We start from the raw sequence: 24,127 nt of genomic DNA on the forward strand, positions 1-24,127 counted from the left end.
TTTTCTTCTCTACCTCCTCCCCTTCTTTTACTACAGTTAGTGTAAGTGAAATTGAAGCATTATATGAGCTATTTAAGAAGATCAGCAGTGCTGTCATTGATGATGGGCTGATCAACAAGGTATAAGTTCCATGCTATTATTTTGTTTTCATAGTTGAATTGGAAATTGCCTTGTAGTGATGCATCTTGATGAGATGGAAAGATTCCCTTATTTTCTCCCCTACATGCATAATGTACTATTAACTTTTTCTTTCTCAATTGATCCTCTTATTGGTATTTTGATTGCAAACCATCACAGGAAGAGTTTCAGTTTGCTTTATTCAAGACAAACAAAAAGGAAAGCTTGTTTTCTGATCGGGTACTCTTTTCAATCTTATTATGCAGTTCTGTTTTGTAGCTCATTCTGTTTCCACATGGCCATGGTTCATTCTGCCTCTCTTTTTCTCCTTGCTCATTATTGTTCTTATTTTTTCTTCCCCCCCCGGGTTTTGTTGAAATTGTAGCCAACTGGAGAACAGTTGAAAGCGTACCACCCGAATCATGTACTTTTGCCACATGGACTAATTAGTTGTTCATTCTGATCCATTGGCTAGATGAGAATTTGATAATCTATTTCAATTATATGTGTATGTATACATATAAGACTTCTTTCCTCCCTTCTTTTTTCGACAGTTACTGTATTGCAACCAGTGGCCAAAAAAAAGAAAATTGATACGTGGAGAAATCAGATTGGTCTGAAATCTAAAAATTGGTTAAATGATATGAACATCATGTCCACTAAATTTGGGCCTCATCAAACACTTCTATATGTGAGAAAAACCTGTTCAGTTGGAACCCAACTCTTTTTTTTTTTTTTTGGGGGGGTGGGTGTGTAAGGGTGGGGGTTATGCCAATTTTGATAAACTTTACTGGGATTACTTTTTGGAAAGTTGGAAGAATTCCATATGATGACTGTCAGGCTGTAATTTTAACTATGCAGGTGTTTGATTTGTTCGACACAAAACACAATGGAATATTAGGTTTTGAGGAGTTTGCACGTGCTATGTCAGTCTTTCACCCCAGTGCACCACGTGATGATAAGATTGAATGTGAGTCGCAGAAAACCACTGAGCTGATGCTTGCAGTACTGTTTTTAGCTCTTTGTAACTGTATTACAATTTTTATATTGTTGACTTATTTATGTTGGTTGGCATACAAAGAGATATAAATGACTCTGGTTTTGGAACTGTTAGAGCTATGGAAGGTCACTTGACTTTCACTTTAAGTTTACTCCTAAAGTTCAAGATGATTTGCTTTTATGTTGGAAAATGTGGGTCATCCTAACTACTTACTGTTCCTTCGCAGTTTCTTTTCAACTATACGATCTCAAGCAGCAAGGATTCATTGAGAGACAAGAGGTAACTGTCTTAGTAGCTAGAAATATTAATTCATGGTTGAGATCTAATGCAAGTCAGTTGATAATGTTAGGTTACTGACGTGAACACTGATATAATTAATCTATACTTCAACTAGCTATGACAAGCTGCCCAAATTACTAGTTTAAATGCTTTCTTCTTCTGTCTTGATCTTGAATATTGTTATTTTTACCCCCGAAAAAAATATGGTTATTTCTTAGTTTGTTGGTTGACCTTTTCTCTTTCTCTTTCTTTCTTTCTTTCTTTCTTTCTTTCTTTCTTTCTTTCTTTTTTTTTTTTTTTTTTTTTTTTTTTTTTTTTGTAAATAATGACTTCGTCGGTGACAGAGAGTATAGAAGTTGCACATTTGCCAGTGGGAGGTAGTGTACTCCTTCTTTGGCGAGTGCGCTAATTCTTTTGTTTCAATTTCTTCTTTTCATTTTATTTTCCCTACCTGGAACATCCTCATGGGCCCAGAATATGCTGTTAGGATTTAATTAGATGGAGTTCAATTGGTTCTCCGATGAGTAAATATTCCTAACCCAAGTAATGTAGGAATGGATTTGGACAACCAAACCAGACCCAATACTGCAGGAACTTTTAAACTAAAGAACAACCAAGAATAGCCAAAGTAAGGCAGCAATATAACAGATCAGAATTAAGGAAGAAACAGATTTTTGTAAATCAGAATTTCGAACCCAGAAACTGGAATTTATGAGTTCAGACTATATACCAGATGAAAGCCTAACTCAGATATAGGAATAGGGTTCTAGCAGACCATAAATCAGAATTATATCCACAGAAACAGAAGAGGACAGAACTTCCAAAGACCAGAATTTTAAGAAGAAATAATTTTCTGCAACTGAATAATAACTAGGATTTAAGGGATTAAATTCCCAGCTAATGAGACCAATTCAGTGAAGAGTAAACCAGCAACCAAATAACAATATTCAGAACAACTCAGATCATTATTCTGGGCAGAAATAAGAATCAGCCAGGATAGGAGAAATATTCATAACTCAAGAAAACCTGGTCTGATTGGCTTCAAAACAGGATCGATCCACCCTCTTCTTGGCCTAACATGAGATCAAAATTGGAGCACCATCAGATGGCTGAGTGCTCAGATCAATAAAGGCCGATAGGAGAAATCTGGGTTTCCTAAAACCAGAATTACAGAGAGATCAGATCACTTACCTGAGATGGCTGAAGAAGTAGTAACAATAAGAAGAAGAATAAAATACTTGAAAGAAACCTCTTGGGCTTCACACCGCAAAGAGTCAATTGGATCAAACACCAATTCCTTCAGCCTCGATCAAACACAAGACAACTCTTCATGAAGAAGACAATAGCAACAGCCATTATTTTTTTATCAAAATCATTCTAGGCTTTTAGGAGCATCCTCTTCTTTATTTATAATGTTAATGGGGGAGGGAATTACAAAATAGAAGGTTCCTCAAAAAGGAAACCAAATATTCTCCTAATACAATAGTTACTAAAAACTGAAATTAGAAACTAGTTGAAAAAGGAAACTAACTATTAATGACTTGACTCAATTAATAACTTGACTCCTAAAGAAACAAATATAACTCAAATCAAGCCCAACTAAAAAGGAAACTAATGAAAATGGAAACTAACTAGTAATCCCGTATTCAATCTTAGAGCCCCCCTTTTAGACCCATAAAAGTGGTCTATTGCACTCAAAGCACATGGGATCAAAGGCCTAACATGTATGGAACCCAACCCTAGGCTTATTCCTAATAAAACAAGCCTATTTTGGTAATTAATCTGCATCACCAAGACTTCATAGAAGTAAAGACCCTCTGGGGAGCATCATCTGTTAGTTGTCTATTGTACGATAATACTCCATGTTAGAAGAGTTGTCACTGTTCTCCATGAAATGAATTACAACCTCGGTAAGATTCAGGATTTCTTAGTGATAGTTTTAAATAGGGTTAGATCAGTACCAATGCATGAGAAGAAGGAAAACAAGAGAAGGAGGAGAAAGAGAGAGTGTCATAGGATATAAACAAACCCAACCCACAACTTTGCTAGAATGTGATGTCGTGGGTAGGGTACGTATACATGTTAAACCAACTACAGTAAGTATATATGTTAAACCAACTACACTACATCAAGAATACTAAACACTACCATATATGGTGAAGTGTGACCATATATGCTAAATGTCACCACACACACACAACTTAAGTCTTAACAATTCCCTCAAGTTAGAGCATATACATCACCCATGCCCAGCTTAGAACAACTTGGAAGAAAATTTGGACAAAAAAAAGCTTTAATAAATATATTACCAAGCTGATTCACATAGGACACAAATGGATAGATTGTTCATTACTGCATCACTCGCAAAATGACAGTTGACCTCAATATGCTCATTCCTCTTGTGAAAAAACTGGATTGCAAGCACTGTTGTTGGCCTCTTGTATATCACAATACATAGTTATAGGTTTAGTTATCGGAAACCCCAACTCTTGAAAAAGTGATTTCAACCATATTCACTCAGGTGTAGTATGGGCCATAACTTTGTACTCAGCAGCAACACTGGACCTTGCTACAGTGGTTTGCTTTTTTACTTCTCCATATAACAAGGTGGTCACCAATAAAAGTACAATGACATGTGGTAGATCTTTTATCACCTTCAGCACCAGCCTAGTCAACATCAGAGTATCCGATTAAATCAGCATTTTTATTTAATCTATAAATAAGTCCTTTCCCTAGAGCACCCTTACGTACCATAAAATCCGACAATTAGCCTCCCAGTGAACCTTCTTAGGAGATTCCATTAACTTATGACGCCAACATCAAATGATATTTCAGATCGGGGAACTGTAAGATAAATAAGTTCACCCACAAGTTTTGTGTACTGTTGCTTATCTGCAAGTTTCTCACCATCATCTGCCCCAAAATTTTGATGTGGGCCTATAGGCGTATCAATAGGATCAGATGCGAGCATTCCAGTCTCAAGCGAAAGATCCAACAGAAACTTCCTCTGAGAATGGCTAATATCCTTCCTACTCCAAAGCACTTCAATCCCAATAAAGTACTTTAGAACACCTAAATCTTTCATTTGAAAATGCTTATGCAAATAAGAATTCACCTCTGAAATACCAGATGATGCACACTGCAAGATATTTTAACATCACTACCATACACAATCACATTGTAGTCCTTACAACAATAAAAAACTGAATGGTTAGAATAACACTGTGAATCCACATCGAGTAACAATAGAATGAATTTATTAAACCAAGCTCTGGGCAAGTGTTTCAACCATAAATTGTCTTGTGTAATCTACAAACTTTCCCAGCATTCCCCCTTGAGCAACATACCTAGGAAGTTGCCCCATGTGCACCTCTTCATGGAAATCACCATTATAAAAGCATTTTTAATATCTAACTGGTATAATGGCCAATTAAAATTCTGAAAAAGAATGAGCAACCGAACAAAATTCAGGCGAGCAACCAGCAAAAAAGTCTCACGCCATAAGTCTGAGTGTACTGTTCAGTAACCAAATGGGCCTTGAGCATTTCAACAGAGCTATTAGGGTTATACTTAATAGTATACACTCAAAGACACTTCACAAGATCCTTACTTGGAGGTAAATCAACCAGGGACCATGTCTGGCTAGAAATTAAGGCATCCGTCTCCACATCCATAACTGACTTCCAACCAGAATTAGACAATGCCTCATAATAAGTGTGAGGGATGGTATATTTGACAAAGATAGGGCAAAACTACGTAAAGAAAATGGTAAGTGAGGAATGGATGCAAACTTGTCAATAAGATATGCAACCTTAGACTTTTGAGTACGAGAGTGGGTACCTTTGTGAAGTGCCACAGATAAGTTTGGAGGAGAGGATGAGGAAGCAAGAGCGTCGGGCACATAATCAAACCATGGGGAGGATGGAAGAGGAGGGGTTACATCTGGCAGTGGGGGCTTCTGTCGGTGTTGATAAACTTTTAGTGGTGCTTGTTGAGAAGTAGTTAGTATCAACAAGAGGAATCAAAGTAGGAATAGGAGGGGATTGGGAAATGTCAGTAAATCTCGACCCTTAGAAAAATAATATGGTGTGTTTTTAAAGAAGTGGCATCAACACCCAAAAAATGTTAGTGGATAACAGAATCATAACAGTGATAACTCTTTTGAGTGCGAGTAATGCTGATCCATCATCGCAGCCAACATATCAGCTGGAGGGGTTGGAACCTAGATGGGTTGTTTTCTGCCATGCTCTGATACCACTTAGTGTAGAACTAGGTCGGCCTTGCCAGCCTAATCTCAAATAGCAGGATACTTATCAAAGAACATCCACAAACCATTCCAACAGTGCACAATAATCCAGGTTTAGAAAAGTAGGCCAAATAGAAAACAATGCAGGCAATCGATCTCTGCAGGATGTTCTTTTCTGGTCAGGTTAGGAACCTGATATCAGGTCCTTAACAGGGGTTGTATTAGGCCTATTCCTTCATAGTTTCATAGGGCAATATCAAGGGAAACCATATGATCACAAGCAGCTCTACCGATTTCTGTCCTGGACTGAACAGCTCACTATGACAGGGTTTTTGGGAGATTTTAATTATCTCACTAATAGCTGGTCAGAATGACCAGATCTTTTGGTCGATTGATGGTCCAGATGGGAGGAAGACACGATCCAAGTTTCAGCCAATTCTGATGGCTGAAACTGCTTCAGGAAATGAAAACCAAAATAGAAACTTTTGAATTTTCTGGGCGGAATTGGAGTTTTGAATACCTGGATTGATGAGCAGCAGTAGAATACTTGGGGAAGCTTGGAAAGAAGAAGAATACTTGAAGAAGAAGATCTTCCCGGGCTTCACACTGCAAGGAGTTGTTGGATCGAACACCAACCCATCACTGTGATCAGACACACAGAAGTTCTCTTGCAGAGAAAAGCAGCAGAAGCAGCAAAATAGTTTTGTCAAAATCGTTCCCTTCTATGGAGCCTTGCACTATATTTATGGTGATAATGGGGAAGGAAATTACATCCAAATAGCAGGTTCCAAAAAAAGAATCCAAATATTCTCCTAATACAATAGTTTCTAAAAACTAAAAAAGGAAACTTTCAAAAGGGAAACTAACAACTAATGACTTAACTCAACTAATAACTTGACTCTTAAGAAAACAAATATAATTTAAATTGAACCCAACTAAAAAGGAAACTAATGTGAAAGGTAAGATATCAATTAATCCCGTATGCAACCTTAATACCCTTGTTTAGGCCCATAAAAGTGGCTCATTATACTCAAAACACATGGATCAAAGGCCCAACTTGTATGGAACCCAACCCTAGGCTTATTCCTAATAAAACAAGCCTATTTCGATGATGGATCTGCATCACTTGGAAGTTAGACATGGATGTCAATCCTTTAAAAAAAATAATTATAAATTAAAAAAAAAAATTGAGAGAGGAAATGAAATGAATGGATGCTAGTGGCTTTAAGAATGTAAATGTGTTAAAGGTAGAGTGATCAATGGGTTAATGTAAACAATATCTAACTGAAGCCAGTTTGGTTCATACTTGTTGTGTCTTTTATTATTACATATGACCTCTTGTAAATTTGAAATAGTCTTTGAAAATTCTAGGAGCAATATATCACCTTTTATTATCTAAAAACATCAAACCTTTTGCACTCTAACTTGGACATCTCGAAACAATTCTGACTATTGTCTGACTTCTCTATAGGTGAAGCAAATGGTCGTGGCTACACTAGCTGAATCTGGCATGAATCTTTCAAATGATGTAATAGAAAGTATCATTGACAAGGTGATTCTTTAATCTGAAAAAATTTTCATGCTTAATTTATCTCTAGGATTGATTCTTTATATTATCTTGCTTACCTTCACTCAGATATTTCATCTGTGCACCCTCTAGTTTCTTCCTTTTTTGTATGTCTCATCTGCTGTAATATGTTACCTAAGAAATCTAAATGTCCAATTTTATTGTTCTTAATTGAACCTTCCATAAAGAGCTTAATTTTATAGGCATTTGCTGTTGGTACAGATTCATATTTGTATCTTAAGGAGGTGACAGGATCTTAAATCCTTATTTTAGTTTGTTGTGGTTGTTTCACCTATGTCTGCTTTCTATTAGAGGTGGCACTCGGTTGAGTTGGGTTGTAAATTGTTCAAGGAGTGTTCAATCCAAACCAAAATGAGATTGGTTGGGAAGGGCTAACCCTGACCTGCTGGGGTTTAAAAATGATTAACCCAGAACTTACATCGCTCTAAAGTTGAACTGACTCAAGCACTGTGTAAAACAAGAATATCCTATCAGTAACTATTGACTACTCAAAAAAATTACAAATTTGACCCCCATCATGTCCTAATGACTAAACTACCCTTCTTGTTGCTGCCAGCTCCTATTGGTTTAGATTTGGCTTGGGCCCCGACAATGGTTCGATTTAGCCACCTATGGGCCTCAGCTACTGCATCATATAGTTTCAATAGTACACATTCTCTGTCTCCCTGCCATTGGGTGTGAACATGTAGACCAGCCCCAACCCAAATGTTAATCTAGTGGTAATTGTCGATCAGAATCTGCCCATTACTCAGAAAATTGTAAACTAAACCTAGGAGATGGCGAAAATTGAAAAGGAATGGGGGTTGGTTGTATGTCGGGTCAGATTGTGAACTTAAGCAGACAATGCAATCTGATGTAAAGAATAGAGGCTTGTTCGAAGATTGTATGAGTTGGGCTTTTATTTGTAAAGAATACCTGTTGTATTGGCTCGTAGTTGTCAAGGCATGGCGTCCAGGCGCCTTAACAACTAGGGTCGCATTGCATCCAGGTAATGTGGTTCTAATTTAGAAGTAAACCAGTGCCAAACGGGATTGATAATAGAATGAAATTATACATATATATATATATCCAGATTCAAGAGAAAATGCATAAACCAAGATTAACAAATCAGATCAGCCCTATAGTGGTCCTTTATGTGGGTGTAACAGTTGCTGAAAAACTCGGCCAGATCTGCTGATGTGGAAACTCATAGTGGAACTAGGAAAGGTCAAAACCAGTCAAACTAGGAGTTGTATGACTGATCAGAATACAGATCTGATATGTGCAACAGAAACTCAGTATATGTTAATAATTTCAGAATAAAGAGAGCATTGAAATTTAGATATCAATTAGCCTTCAAGTAACCAAAGCACAATCCCATTTGTAGTAGGACTGTAACAACCATACAACAAAAACCAGAATTTGATAACAGAATATGACTTAAGGTACTGTCGCAGAATATTTCAGAAACTTTTCAGCAATCAAAATCATGGGCTATGAGCCCCCAAATTCTTTTTTATAAAAATTAAAAAGCTGAGTTGGAATCCAGGTAGGAAATACCCTAGTTGATTCCCATTTCAACTCCTCATTCCTATTTAAATTCTAAATAGCCTTAAAAAAGGATATGGGCCAAACTTAAAAAAAAATAATAATAATAAAAAAATAAAAAATAAAAAATAAAAAAAAAATCCACTTAAACTGGACCAATTGAACCACTGGTTCAACCTGGACTAACTTAAAACACTTAAACAGAAAAGAAACAACTTAAACTTAAAAGCAAAGTAGACTCAAGCCTTTAAAATAAACTGGGCCATGGTAGGCCTGAATTTTCTTGGACTTCCTATGCTGGTAGGTCTTCAATACTGCACCAGGCCCCCTCCAACTCCTGGGGTTGCCTAGATGCCTTGACAACTATGATTGGGATAAATTAGTAAGTAACTTAGTTTAAGGGGTTTCTAGTTTTCAGTCACATAACAGTATCTAATTTTTATTCATTCCCTTATTCCTTCTATTTCTTACCAGTCTTATCCTTTCCCCACAATCACTTCCTTATAGTGTGGCTCTAGAGATCCAAACCTAGGCTATCCTGTATCTGCATATCTCCAGCAGATATATCCTTGCTCAACTATTTCCATTGTTGAGGCACTCTGAAAGATGACTTTACTAGAATAATGGTCTCTTTTATTTAAATGCTGAAATAGATGTGGGTTCTCACTAGTGATGTTCTAAGACCTGTGTGGGATTGGCAGGCTGATAACTTACAAGTTGGTCAGATGCAGTTTTAGTGAGCTGAGAGATGCACAGAAGATGCTAAGGCAAGGAAAAACATGTGTTTAGGGTGGGGATTAGGGAAACTGTTTGAGTATTAGCTTTAATTTTTGGCTATTCATATGGGGGAGCCATAGAAGGAATTTTAATGGTTTTGGATGGGCGTAGAAAGTTTGAAAATCTTATGTTTGTGATGGATATGCTAAAGAAATGTTAGCCAGGGTTTTGGGGTGCGTATGTTATGGTTATCTAATGGTTACAGGAGTTAATGGTTGGGTGCAGATGGGTGCATCTCAGACAGAAAAGATTCATGAACTTTTTTTTCCCCCTCTGTTGGGGTTTTTTTTTTTTTTTGGGGGGGGGGGGGGGGCCAGATAATCCATAGCCTTATTTGAGTGGGCCTACGGGCACGCGACCAGGTAGCAATATTTTCCCCATTTGTATTTGGATCACTAGGGTCACACTACCTGATTTGATATTCCATAGTTTTAGCAATCTTTTGCCCATATATATGTATGTATATACTTTTGATAGATAGCCAAGTAATTTATTAAGTACAATGAAAGTATGAAACAAAGTAGTAGGCAAGAAAGTAATACCACAGTATCAAGAGGTGGCCAAACCCCACCATGGGACTACATGAAAGGGTAATGGCCCATCTACAAATACTGTCTACACACCCCCTAACGAACTCATCTGGAATAGAGTTTGCAGATCTTATCTTCAAGAGAAAGAAAAGTCACCTTGCTTCGCTAGGGCCCTTGCCTTTCTAATGAGATTGAAGTAGCATCATGGCCCCCATCCTGGTTTTGAAGGCTACAGATGACTGTGAAAGAATCACCTTCCACTATCACATTACTCTTTACTCCATCCAAATGATAAGACTAGATTCCTCAATTGAAATAAGGGCCTGACAGAATCAGCAATGTCAAGCCCTCGTGAATTATAAACATATCTCCAATCCTTGCCGGTCCAGGGTTCCGTAGAGAACTGCCATCTGTGTTTAACTTGACAACGTTGGAAGGGGAAGGCTCCAAACATGCTGGACCTGATTATGAGTCAGTCTCATGGGAGGAAAAATGAGAGTCTCATAAATTAATCAAACGAAATTTATCTGATGTCGTAGCCCCCTTACTGGTCTTAATAACCTCTATGTTCTTTCTTCTTCTTTTTTTTTTTTTTTTAAATATGTAAATTATATGAATTAGTAATTTGGATCAGTTTTCAAATAGTGTTGCATTTATGTTAAAAAATTAAGCACAACATGATGGGGTTAATGAGGCTCACATCTCAGGAATCTTGCATGAATAAAGCCCATGCCTCATAGGAGGTGTGTGCCTCACAAATGCCCTGATTTATGAGGCTTATGGCCCATAGACCTAACCTACTTCATTGATGCACCAAGAGCCTTTTTCATAAATCCTTGCCCTTGGGCCTCTGCCCAAAACACCTCCAAAAAGACTGGACCCTTGCCCTAACTTCCACTTCAAATTTGACTTTTTTTAACTTAATTCAGTTGTGATCAGAAAGTCGAATATTATGTTAAAATATAGCCTCAAGGAGAGGGGTTATGAAAACTTAAAATTCAATTAGTAAAATGTCCACTCCAAGTTTGACTTTTCTTACCTAATTCAGTTACGTGGATGTTCATGAAACCATGTTCTTGAACAAGTTTTACCAAATCTTGGTTAGGTTCAAGTTTTGAGTGTTTTATATGTTTGTATCCCGTAAATATTACCTTTTATGACATCAATGTGTGATCTGTTACAGACCTTCGAGGAGGCCGATACAAAACAAGATGGAAAAATTGACAAGGAAGAGTGGCAAAGTCTTGTTTTGCGACATCCATCTCTCTTGAAGAATATGACTCTTCAATACCTCAAGTAAAAAATTGAATTAATATGAATTATTTTCCTTTTTCTTTATGTGCATTGTTTGAGTGCTATTTTCTGTTTTTCATAGCTTGTTTAAAATTCTTCATCCAATTGTTTCTCATTCAACTTATTCTGCATTTCATTTTTCTGCCGGTGAGAAGCTATAACTTAACTGGCTAGATACTTGGTTTCACATGGAGGCTCGAAATGAATAATATGAGAGAGCATAGTTTTTAAGGCGCTGGTAGGGCGATGCCTTAGCAGCGCCTTGGTGCTGATGCGGTCTAGAGATGGTAAGGCAGTGCTCCGCCTTATGTGAAGTGGCGCCTTATGGGTTTTTTTTTTTTTTTTTAAACACATTTTAAAATTACTTGATGAAGATTCCAAATATAGATTTTTTATTGGTAGGTGTATAGTTTTGTTAACACTTGAGATGTATGGGATCAGCTTTACTCCACCAAAAATAACCAAAACAAACAAAATAAAAAACCGATTCACAAACAGGGTTTGGATTTTGTCAAGGGTTTTAAGAAAGGGCTTTGAGAAGGAATCAAGGAACAAGGAAGAACCATTGATCCAGGCAACCATTTTGCTCCGGCAGCGGTGAGCTTCATTCTTCTTTGACAGGAGTAGAAATATAGTGGATGACCTTAGGGCTTAGGCACTCATTTTGGCATCATAGAGGTAAGTATAATAAATACTTGTATTTTTTGTCTTCTTTTCTTTATATTTATAATTTTGTTTCATAATTATGTATTTATATTATATGTTAATATGATTGATGATTGATGAGATGAACTTAATTTATTCACTTTATTGATTTGTTTTCTTGATAAATATCTTATGATTGGTATGAATATGAACCTTTAATATTTATTTAACATATGAGTAATAGGATTCAACTAGGATTTGAGCCAAATAGATTGGTTCTATAAAAAAATTACACATGAACGCTTTAGTTGATAAGGCGACGCTTTATGCCCGCCTTATCACTAAGGCGCTCCGAAAGACCCTCAAACGCCTCCATCGCCTTACCGCTTTAAAAAGTATGTGAGATAGACAACATTGTGAAATAACTTTTCAATTTTTTTGCATGGATCCTTGCACTCGTCCTTGCTTGGAATCCCTATGTGACCGACCCCATTAAGTTGGGATAAGGTTTTGGATGTTGTTGTAGACAACATTGTGAAATAATGGAACACATAAAGAGACTAGATATTTTATTTCAATATGGACAACTGCCTAGCGCAGTTGGTGAGGTTGTGATGTGCTAAGCCCACACACACCAGGAGGTCTTGAGTTCGAGTCTCCTAGCTTTACCTGTCCACTCACCCTTCTATAGTGTACCCATCTATAAAAAAATAAAAAATATCAATTAAGCCTTTTTTCCAACTAAATGGGGTTGGAAGTTGGCGGCATAACTCCTATTTCATTATCACTTTCCCTCAATGGTGCATTTGATGGCCTCCGTTGTACATGCGCTAATCACATCAAACAACTCTCCTCTGTTTGGATATTGTCAATAATGTTTTTCCTAGATTGAAGGAGCACTTCAATTAGGTTTTTATTCATTGAGTGGGTGATTATGACTCACTACTGTTGAAGCCCTGTAAAGTTTTGTGTGCTCTCAAATAATTTTTCAAAATTAATGGATTTCACAGCCTAAGTCTTTTAAAGACCAAGGACTTAAATGAAGCAGATGTCTTTCCGATTGTGAAATTATGTTTTAACCCATAATATGTCCCATGAGAAACCTTGGTTACTTGAGTCAAATGGATTCCTTTTTGGGTACAAAAACAAATTTATATTGAAAGGGCTACACGAACATTTAATACAATAGAGGGAACAGCTCAAAGGGGACTAACCCTAAGGGAAAATAACACTATAGGATAATGCCCAAAATACAGGTGAATCTGTCCACCCCCACTTTAGTTTTCTTGGCTGATCTCACTACACATTCAGATACCAAATAAGAAAGTAGGAAGTTCTTGTGAAGAACAGTACTCTATTAGCTTTTCACATGGATCATTATTACCTGGTGACTTAACTTTTTTCATTTTCTTTGAACAGGGATATCACTACTGCATTCCCGAGTTTTATCTTCAACTCAAAGATTGCCGATAATACCTGATGTTTTGCATCCACTTTTTAACTTTAGGAGTCTATTGAGAATGGTTTGTTCCTTTCTAAACAACAGTGTGAGCCTCCTGAGATCAGAGGGCCCAGAAGAAAGCTGGCAGGTCAGATTGTTTATTGTTAGGAACAATGGTTTGTGTTTTTTTTTTCCCTTCTTTCTATGTTCAGACTCCAAACATTCTTTACTTCTTTCAGAGTTGAGGTTTTCTGCTTTAGTTAACAAAGTTTGCATTGGTTTTTTATGGGGAATCTTTTCCATGGGATGAAAGAAGAAAGAAGGATACTGTAATAGAAAATGAAGGTCAAAACTTTCCCGAAGTATCCAAGCTCTTTTTTATTAGGAATCAGGGCTTTTTTTTTTTTTTTATCACAGGTTGGGTGAGAGTCTGAAACCCTTAATCCAATCATCCCAGAATTCAGGTCCTCAAATGTTCACTGTTTTTAGAAGGCGATGCCTGATGCTGCAAGGGAGAAGAAATGTTCTTTTGCCCAAGACTAATTCTTGAATTGATGCTCTTGGCTCATCCAGAAAGTATTAGAAATGTTCACTGTTAAACAATTGCTTATTTGATATATCAAAATAAATAAGTTCGCTGTTCTGTAATGGTGAATCTTGCTTGGACCTGAGGGAACATGAATGGAGTGACCCTGCTGATGTCCTCAGCCTCCACTGTTGGTTCAACAAGTTTAAAGTAGAAGTTGCAGGAAGATGAGGGGTTCTGGTACCCCAAACAAGCAGTGTCTGAAATGTTTGATCTTGATTAGTGCCAAGTTGATTAGTTATTAATGGCCTTGCATATCTACTAAATTAATTGATTTAGATCCTGACCAGGAAAAACGATCAACACTTGGTGATGCTATCAGATTTTCATGATAGCATGGATAGTGGAGATGATCAAGGAGGAAGATTGTTGCTTCACTAGTGATAGTGTGAGAGATGGTCGCATGATGAGAATAAACTCATAAACTCACTGAATACAGTAAGGTTATGCTGATTTTCTAATCAAATTGAATGTGAGTTGGAAATAAAAAACAAGCCAAGGAATATATTATTAAAATTTTTAATTCAATACTCAACAAGGTTTTTAATTTCGGTACACAGTAGTGTTCAATCTTTTTTATTATTTGAGCCAACAGAGGGAAAAAATAAAATACTAAAGTTGAAATATGCTTAGGTTAATGTTGTTTGGAGGTCTCCATTGTGGTAATCGGTTCCAAGCTCCCAATCTCAGCTACATAATGTTTTTTTGGATTGAGTTCCGTGGTCAGTTGCAAGGGTATGCTAGTGCATTCTTGTGTCTATCTCTCTCCTCTTAAAAAAAGGGCAGATATCTCATTTCATAGGAGGGACAAGAGAGATAGACACAGGCCGGCTGAGAATTCTGAAATCAAGGAAGGAAATATCAATATTTAGGCCCAGTCCTGAGCTTGGACAGGATGGGCCTGGGCTGAGGAAATTCCAGGCCCAATCTCAGGCTGGGCCTAGCCTCAGGCATAGCAACCTGGGCTGGGACTGGATTTTGTAAAATCCGGTCTAGCTGGCCCCGGTTGCACCCTTACTTTCGACGAAAAGTGATAAACTACAAGATGACAGAGCTTGATAGCTACCAAAATGGGTGGGGATTGATGTTGGCTGTGTGCCCTTACATAAAAATCTGTCAATCAGAATTGGTGATGTTAGATCAAACACCAAGAAACACGAATAATAAAGAGATAGTAGATCCGCACAATAGAGATTTAACGAGGTTCACAGACCAGGGTGGTGTGCTACGTCCTTGGGCGAAGAAGAAGATGATTCACTATGCAGAAGAGAGATTACACCCTAGCAGCAGCGAGAAAAAAAAACTCGCCCTGAAACCCTAGCTGCGTGAAAACCTTAGAATACAATGACTTTCTCAACAAGCAACAGTACATAATATATATACTCCAAATCGTGGGTCGACCCATTGGGTCGCGGTCGATCCGGTCGAACCATACCGTGGAGGCTACGCCCCCGCACCCCCATACGAGATCATTGATGGGACTCCGGGCTTGGGTCTATCGGCCCAAGCCCTCTGCTTCCATCACAAATCTCAAAAAATTTTCCATTCGGGTCGCCACCAAAATATGTCAAATCGGGTCAAGAATTCGAGACAAACTTAACAGGTGATAATCAGTTTTCCAAGCTCTCAAACCAAAACCCCAAAAGCTTTGATAAACTCAAAACAATTGAGGCAAAAGCCACAACATCACATACCAAGAAGGGTGGATGCTCTAAAATTTCTCTGGCTCTCTTTGGTAGATGTTCTGAAAAATTCTCTAGTTTTCTGGGGTGTATGTAGATATTTGTATCAAACCATGTTAAATTCTCTGGTTCTCTCTCGGATGAAAAAATTTCTGATTCTCTTGGGTAGAGGAGGCCTAATCACAACCTCAGCCAAAAAAGCAAATGAAATTCCAACAAATTCAGTAAACCTACGAATGAATGGAGATCTCCATTATCAAAAACACCTCCCGCTCCAGCATTACCAGGAATACCAAGAGAAGATCCATCAGTATTGATTTCTCACCCCGGAAATCCAGGTAATAGTCTAGGAAATGGGTCTTTTTTGCTGCAAGTAATAGAACTCCCGGGCAAAGGACTTGTTCTTGATAAGGACAGCATCTGCATTGCTCAAGTCCATCCAAGGAGGTATTCAGATAGTTAAGCCATAAAGTTCCAATATATACTAGCCATAAGGGAGCAGAGCCAATCTTTTGCCAATGTAAACAAACTCCGGGAAAACCCAAACACTTGTAAATCACCACTTTACTCTTTAATTTAATTTAAATATGGGAGGGGCAATGGTTGCAGAACTGAGGTTTTCATTCCTAGCAATTGCTCCAAAGTCCAAATGGATTGACTGAATTAAGGAAATGTAAGAGTTTTCTTTCATTAAATTTCAACAACTCATGAGAGGAGACACAAAAAAATTGAGGGAAAAAAAAAATATATGAAAGCAAAAATTTGATTAAAAATACACTCACTAATATTCATAGGCCCAATACCCCAAACTATATAATAATCAAGATGACTACATCGAATTCTAAAGTGAAGAAAACAAAATCAGTGACGGTTGTTTATCCATGTATGTATCATGACTTGGGAAGAGGGCAGGTCTCGGGGCAACGGTAAGGTTACTCCATTGGCACGTTTAAATCAAAAAACAGTCGGTCCATAAAGCGGGGGTAAATCTGTGTACAAAACTGCCCTTCCCTAGACCCCGCAATGGGGGGAAATCTATTGGGACTAATAAAATGCAAGCCCAAGTCTTTAAGATCTTTATTCATGTGGGCTATTACAATAAAAGAATAATAGCATTAACTGATTAGTGTACATAGTGGTATGTAGCTGTGTATGTGTAAAACCAAATGCAGTTGAGAGCATGACCATCCACATCCATTCTCTTCATTTCCATGCCACAGCGTCAATTTCATCCCTAGCTTTCTTGTAAAGCTCAAGCTTCTTAGCTAAGCCATCCCTTTTCTCCATGAGTCCTGGGTCCTCATCTAACATCGCCCCTAGCTGCTGCTTCTGTATAGAAAAGCCAATTTAAATGACAGCTTCAATACCTTTTCAACAATAAGATCACCAAGGGTTTATTGTTCTTATTGAGTATGAAAGTCTAATTTCTTTTCCTTAATGCACACAGCTGGAACATTTGGATAAAACCTTAGGTGAGATTCATGTTCTAGATTGCTTGATCAATCAGAAAATTCATGACATAAAAAGGTGTGAGATCTCCATGACTTGCTATCTTCTTTGTTGACCAAAGTCCTACTATACTTCCCTTTTTTTATGGCCAGAAACACCAGTTCTGGTGGCCTAGTTTATCTAGCAGGGACCATTTCTCCAGTTTTGGGGGTTACTACTTGGGTGCACCATAAAAAATTTGGGCCTTCAGCACTGGCAGATTTTCAGAAAGATGTACGTTGGTGAAATTATGTCAATTTAGTACCTTGGAAAAGATAGACTTCACATTTCTCCAAACAAGATTTACTTCCAAAAAGCTTCCTTGAACACTCAAAAAGTTAGAAAAATGCATCGACAACTTTTTTTCTCCATTTTATCCCCAAATATAATGACAATAGTGTCTGATTGAACCCACCCCACCCATCAGACTAGACTAGTGGCATTGCCTAAACCTTGCAACCGACTTACAGCATTTGTAAAGGCTATTCTTTGAACTAAAATCTTGAAAGGAATCTACATGCTTGAGCAGAAAATAAAATATAAAATGGTAGAAACTTTACCTCCTTTTTTCCAAGTTGAGCATAAAAACGATTGAGCAGTGAACGTTTTGCTTCCCGGACTTGACAATAAACAACAGCCTTGGGGATGGAATTCTTTAATGTATCACAGACCATGCCCACATAAGCTGAGACATTTGACCCTGCAAACAATTCATGGACATGTATGTCAGTGGTTGGGACATGCACAAACTCCACAAAACACTTTGTGGTGTGAATCCGTAAATCCACGTAAAAGAAAGCAAAATAAAGAGCAAAAACAGCACACCAATCCTCCGGAAATGGTTCTCTGAATATCGGTCCATATTATTGGAGTTGTTGGCTGTTGGATTCGTGCTCTTCTCAGGTTCTGTGGGGAGCTTCCGGAAGAATTCCACAGTCAGATAACTAGATTCCATGTCCACCAGTCGTAGAACTGTTTTCCTGCCATCATCACGGAATCGTTCTAATGATTCTCCTGCTGCTGCAGCTATGTCAGCTTGTAAGGTTGGGAACCGCTTCAATTCCTGTAAAAGACCATAATATAAACCTGGAAGAAACGACCACTCATAGCAATATATTCAAAGGAGGCAATGGCACTCAACACACAATTAAACTGCTCCACTCATGTCATATAGATTTGTACTGTTGATTTACATGCCTAATCTCATGAAGATGGTATTTGTATGTGTATTAAATTTCGTACCAGAAACCATTCATGTCATATTTTTCTTTGTTACTCTCTCAATTGATTTCTTCTTGCAAAATGAAAGGCTCAATTAAAAAGGTAATCAGTTCATGGGATTTATCTTCCAATAATAGTTAAGCAGGTTGGTTGGTAAGCTAATACAGGTTTTTATCTTTTATTATTTTGTGGTATCAACAATCATAAATAGTACAAACCTATCAAGCTGGCATCATGAAAGAAGTTACATAGAGTGACGATTTAAAATACCATAAAATCATCTAGAATGATATGAAGCATCTGATATTCTTAGAGAGATTTGTATTATTCAAATTTGTAGCTATTTGACACTATCTTTTCTTTTTTGAAAAAGAGACTTATTCTTTAGATTTACAAGATATTTTCTTACAATTACATGAGGCCAATTTTTCTTGAAAAAGCTTCTACATTTTAAATTTGGAAGCTTCTACATTTTAAATTTGGACTTGGCTAAATGTACCATATAAGCGATTCATCCGTAAACATACAATACGTATACGAGTGATTCAGCAATCCATAGCTTTATTGCCAATGACTCCAGCTGATAGAAAAAAAGTCAGCTATACAATGGAATTGAAGCATTAAGTTATAAGAGTTACAAAGAACAGACAATTCTTTTTTGCTAGTTAATCAAGCTTAAAATCACAATTATTTTCAGAACTTGCATAGAGCTTGCTCACGCTTAGAAACAAAGCATATGATTATAAAAAACAAGCATTGGCTCTTGTCATATTAACAAAATTCACCCATACAAAGTTTTCTCCAACCACAGATTGCTCACCTCTGTCTCACCTATAGACTTTCGAACAAGATCTTTCAAAACCAAGTGCACCTGAAAAAAGATAAGCCTTATCAATGAGGAGATATTTAATTAAAAAAAAAAATGTTGATAAAGACTTCAGCTGCATTTATTAAATAAAATAACAAACTTTACTTACTAGGAGTCTCTGGAACTCAATGCCACAGGAGCAAACTCAGAATATCAGGACTTTTGAAGTTTCTACTCAATACATAAACTATTTACCATGTACTTAGGGATATTTATAATTTTCAAATATTTTTTCTTAATTAAAACATAATATTATGCAAGATAATGTTTTTAAAAATTAACATAATATCACAAGAAACCAACCAAAAGGCTGGGGGAACTAACGAATAAGAATAATCCAACCGACAAAAGAATATTATCAACTGAAATTTTAACAGGAACCTATTCAAAGACAACGTTGAACATCAAAATTAAAATAAGGAATGCTAAGCTGGAAATAGGACTATATGGTGCTTGCTCTAAGTCCACGTTACATGGCGAACCAGCTGGGATACACCGTGGTCCTAGGACCAGCTTAGCATTGCAAAGCCACAATATCATACGATGAAACTAAAATCAGTGTATTACAGCATCAACTGAGGCTTCAGCTGGGCCTTTAAAATATCCAAGAGAACTATCAATAAGCCTTTTGTATCCCTGTTCTGGAGCAATCAAATGGGGCTGATAACCATCTGCTTCGGAAACAACTTTTCGAACATTTTGTACAGAAAGATGACGATCAAAAGGAAGCTTCTTCAGAGCTGCTGGCAATTGGTGATCAAAAACCCCATATATCCGATCTCCACCAGGCCTCCTGAAAGAAGCAAAGTATTCATTAACTACGCAGGCTTTGATGGAGAAAATCAAACATTGCCTTCGGAGCAATAGAAAAGATGCAGTAACTCAAAACTTAATTTCTAGATACTCTTTTAACCAACTCTGTAAAAGATGTCCCAACTTATTGGATGCAATGAGCTAATATGCTGTGCTTAAAAAAGAGTACATGAAACATTATACGAGCTGCAGTATTTGATTTAGAATCTAAATGTTCATTAAAAATAAACAGAGTTTTGAGTTGAGAAACAGTAAAAACCTGCAGAATAACTTGATAGTTTATCATTTTAGTTTGCTTACTTAATCGACATGGAAAACTTGGAAGAGATGAGAAAATTCTTTCAGTAACTAGAGTGATGTCAAGTAATGTTTCTGTGTAGTTAAAGCAGTGTGTTACACTGGAAATAAACTAAGAACCTGAAGCATCTATTCTTGAGCAGGAACAAATTTGAGTATTTACAACTACAAAATATGGGGAAGCAGTTTGAAGGGGTAATCTTTTTTCCCCCTTCATTTGCAGAATAATATTTTTTTTTCTTAAAGGTGCAAAGGTCCCCCCCCCCCTAAAGAAAAAAAAAAGGGGGGGGGATGGAGCGAAAGGCTGTCATGAAGTACAATTAGCCACAGGCTTTATCTGTGCACAAAGGAAAAGCAGCAGAATGTCAACAGATGTCTGTGAATATAAATTCCAGCAACAAGCTGATATGTTATCCATCCTTAGAGACTCGAGGAATTGCAAGAACCATTAAACTGACATGATAAGACAAATGAATTGGACCCAGCAAACTGAATCAGGATCACTAAGCCAACTGGATCAAACTATTGTGAAATTATGAATTCCCTCGGCATCATTAGCGTAAGAGCTTGTAGAAATTTTGACAAAATATTTTGGTTTCGACATGTATCGAAATGAATGGCATGCGAATTGGGAGGTCTTCAAATTTTATTTTTTCACCATAATTGACCATATGTGGGTGCCATTTTGGCTGTATATTTTGGTTTCGACTGGGTCAAAACCAAAATCTTGAACCTTGTAGACTCACTGAGTACGAGATAGTACCATGCATATTTGGAAAGAAACAGAAAATTGTGACAGTTCATTTGAATTTTTACAAAACATGCCAATCATTTTCCCTAGACATTATCTTATATGTGCAGTTTCATTCTGGTTGTATATACAAACAACTGTAATGTTGCATCCTCTGATGCATATATTCTGGAAGGGGATTCACCTTTACCCCAGGTTTCCCACCAAATAAAAAGTGGATAAGTCTTTCCCTTTGATAATAGGAGATATAATTTTGCATTTTGCAGCCATTTATCATCTCATTATAAGGAAAACAAAATAATGTAACATAATGCCAAGCATAGTTTTCATATATCATTCTTAATGAACTACCATCAAATCCATAAGACACAGTATTTCTAACATTGTAGAATAAAAAGGGACTATTAGTATTAAATAATGGATAGTACGAATTTATTAGTAATATTTATGCAATAAATGCCAAGCATGGTACAAGATCTCGGTGAGATCTAGGTAAATAACTTGGTTTCGCTGGGTCTAGAGTCGAAACCAATATCGAAATACATGTACATGCTTTCAACCAAGATTCCGGTATCTCCACAAAATCTCGGTCCGATATTTCATATCAATATGTTTTAAGCGAAATATTACATAACACTTGATGCAGATCTGAAGACCTACATCCATAGGAAGAAGGCCAACAAGAGTAGTTAGCATGTGGCCTTACCTTGTTGATGATTTTTAGTTCTCATATTTAGCTTTTATTTCATGCTTTTAAGTCTTGGTTTAGTCCAATTGAACCATTGTCCATGTTGGTCCAATGTCGGTTCAATTTAAGTGTTTAGAAGTTTCTTGTACTTTTACCTTTTTACTTTTCTAGAAAGGGGGGAATCAACTCACTTTTGTAAGTGATGGTAGGTGAGGACTTTTCCACCTTTCATTATTGGTAGGCGAAGACTTTCCTATTCCAATTTAATAGGTGAGGACATTCTACTCTTGTAAGTGGTCTTTGTCAAAGTTAGGGTAGGTGGGGACTTTCCCATCCAACTCTTAACTCTAAATCTTTGGAATTCTATAAAAGCAAAATGTGGGAGGCATTCTACCTCAACCCACAATTTCTAAACAAAACTTTGCATTTGCAACTCTCTTCTCCATTGAAGAAAACCTTGTGTTTGATCAAGGAATCCCTTGTGTGCGATTAAGGTAGGTTGGTGTTTGATCTAATTGAATCACCTTGCGGTGAAGCCCAGGTGTCATTTTTGTTGTTCTTATTATCCCATCACCTTTTCATCCATTACAGATTTTCAGCAAGTAATCTACCTTATGTTGCTGAACCTGATTTTGATTATTAGCCCTATCTATCCACCCTATTTGCAATTAACCACTATTCTCCAAATCTGGATTAATTTTATTCTCTGAGAAAAGATCTTATTCTGGTACTGTTTTGATCTTTCAATTATAACATCACCACTTCATATAAATATAGTAGCTCGATGAAGACTGAGTTAAAATATCTTCATTACTTTCGTCTATTTGTGAATAAACCACGCTGATTTTCTATTTGCTCCCTTTTTTGGCCAAATCTTACCCAAAGAAGCTTGGAGCAAGAGGATTTGAAACTCAACAATAACAAAATCTTACCCAATTTTTGTGATTTATATCATCGTTTACTCTAATATATGTGACTCTTTTTAAATCTAATATATGTGATTCAACCATGTATAATGCCTGATTTATGAAATGGTTCATCAGTTGATGTCTTATAATTCCTAATGTTTATTTAAGCTGTTTAACTTGAATTACATGTGTTCTAGTACTAAAGATTGTGTGGAATTAAGGTAAAGATTGTATAACGTAGACTACTAACCCAGGGACTGAAGTCAAACTACCATTTTGGGTCTGCTTTTTTAAAATCTAATGTTTTCACTGTGTTTAGAAGGCCTAAAATAAGCTGTCCTACAAGTTTCAAGACCTAACTTGGCCATATGGCCACCGAAACCCAACCCCGAAACTTGCAGGAAAAAAGTAATTGGTTTCAGCTGAAATCTCCATTTCGGGCCTGCTTGAAACCATGCCCAAAACCAAAACCCCAAACCATGACGCTGAGTAACCTGGAATTGATAGAGAAGTGGATTACTTTCCCTTTTCAAAATATTTCTCATTGCAACTACAATATTTATTATCACCATGTAATTCACTCAACAACAAACCATTTAAAAATTTAAGAGTAAGAACATTCTAGATCTTTTGGAACTTGCAGATTATTAATAAACGCAAAAAAGTTATTTTTCATGTTACCCTCCGTCCAGGTGCTCCCTGAATACACGATCAAATGCACGACACATGTCAAGAATAGTGTACAGCTGGGCCTGTAACAGGTAGAATGTGTGAGATGAATAAAGTCAGGCTAGAAAGTAATTACATATTTTACGAAAATTGATTCCAAAAAGTTTCTCAATTTTTACCCCCCCATCTGATCCAATAGGCCTGCCAAGAAGGTCCAACTCTGCATTAATCTCATCAATTGTCTTATTTATCAAGGCTATAATACTTGGTATACGCTGCCTGATTACCATCTCCAAATGCTGCAAAAAAAGAGGTTTTTCAAGGTTTGAAAAAACTTTAAATCAGTAGCCCATAAAAGTGGAAACAATTCAATAAAATATCCAGAAAATAATTGGCTTTCACCTGAGATAGAAGTTTTGCGAGATATTCTGATCCCATTTTATGTGCCAAGTGGCCATAATCAGGGCTAGTTTGGAAATATTCCACCTCCTTTCTACGGGCAGCAATCATGTCCACATTCTTATTAATATCAGCTTGTGAACGGTTGACAATTCCAACCCAGGGATGTTGCAGTCTGTAGGATCTTCCTTCAAGAACCTTCCATATTCACAAACAACAAGAAAATTTTATTTCAAATAGTTTACATCTCCAGGATGAGGGGAAAAATTTATAGTGAGAATATCAAGAATGCCGAGCATCTTTAGGATAATGCA

At 37.0% G+C, this 24,127-nt stretch overlaps 2 protein-coding genes across 2 annotated transcripts in view; one reads left to right on the forward strand and one right to left on the reverse strand.

The window, feature by feature from the left end:
• Positions 1 to 32: 32 nt before the first annotated feature.
• LOC122066314 (calcineurin B-like protein 3) lies at positions 33 to 13,805 on the forward strand (the record flags this gene model as incomplete). Its single annotated transcript, XM_042630137.1, has 7 exons — positions 33 to 119; positions 298 to 357; positions 979 to 1,087; positions 1,344 to 1,396; positions 7,114 to 7,194; positions 11,248 to 11,360; positions 13,422 to 13,805. Coding segments are annotated over 7 exons (564 nt in total), but the record flags the coding sequence as incomplete, so codon positions are not given.
• Positions 13,806 to 16,439: 2,634 nt separating this feature from the next.
• The window catches only part of LOC122066313 (phragmoplastin DRP1C), a 13,309-nt gene continuing 5,621 nt past the window's right edge, over positions 16,440 to 24,127 (reverse strand). The window contains exons 10-17 of the mRNA XM_042630136.1: positions 23,817 to 24,011; positions 23,594 to 23,713; positions 23,427 to 23,497; positions 19,856 to 20,081; positions 19,241 to 19,291; positions 18,025 to 18,262; positions 17,760 to 17,899; positions 16,440 to 17,040 (exon numbers count right to left, since the gene is read on the reverse strand). Of these exons, the coding sequence (XP_042486070.1) occupies positions 16,915 to 17,040; positions 17,760 to 17,899; positions 18,025 to 18,262; positions 19,241 to 19,291; positions 19,856 to 20,081; positions 23,427 to 23,497; positions 23,594 to 23,713; positions 23,817 to 24,011 (1,167 nt within the window). The 3' untranslated portion in view covers positions 16,440 to 16,914. The remainder of the gene's footprint in view (positions 17,041 to 17,759; positions 17,900 to 18,024; positions 18,263 to 19,240; positions 19,292 to 19,855; positions 20,082 to 23,426; positions 23,498 to 23,593; positions 23,714 to 23,816; positions 24,012 to 24,127) is intronic.

Source organism: Macadamia integrifolia, unplaced genomic scaffold (assembly GCF_013358625.1).
Source record: "Macadamia integrifolia cultivar HAES 741 unplaced genomic scaffold, SCU_Mint_v3 scaffold2338, whole genome shotgun sequence".
Classification (NCBI taxonomy): Eukaryota; Viridiplantae; Streptophyta; class Magnoliopsida; order Proteales; family Proteaceae; genus Macadamia; species Macadamia integrifolia.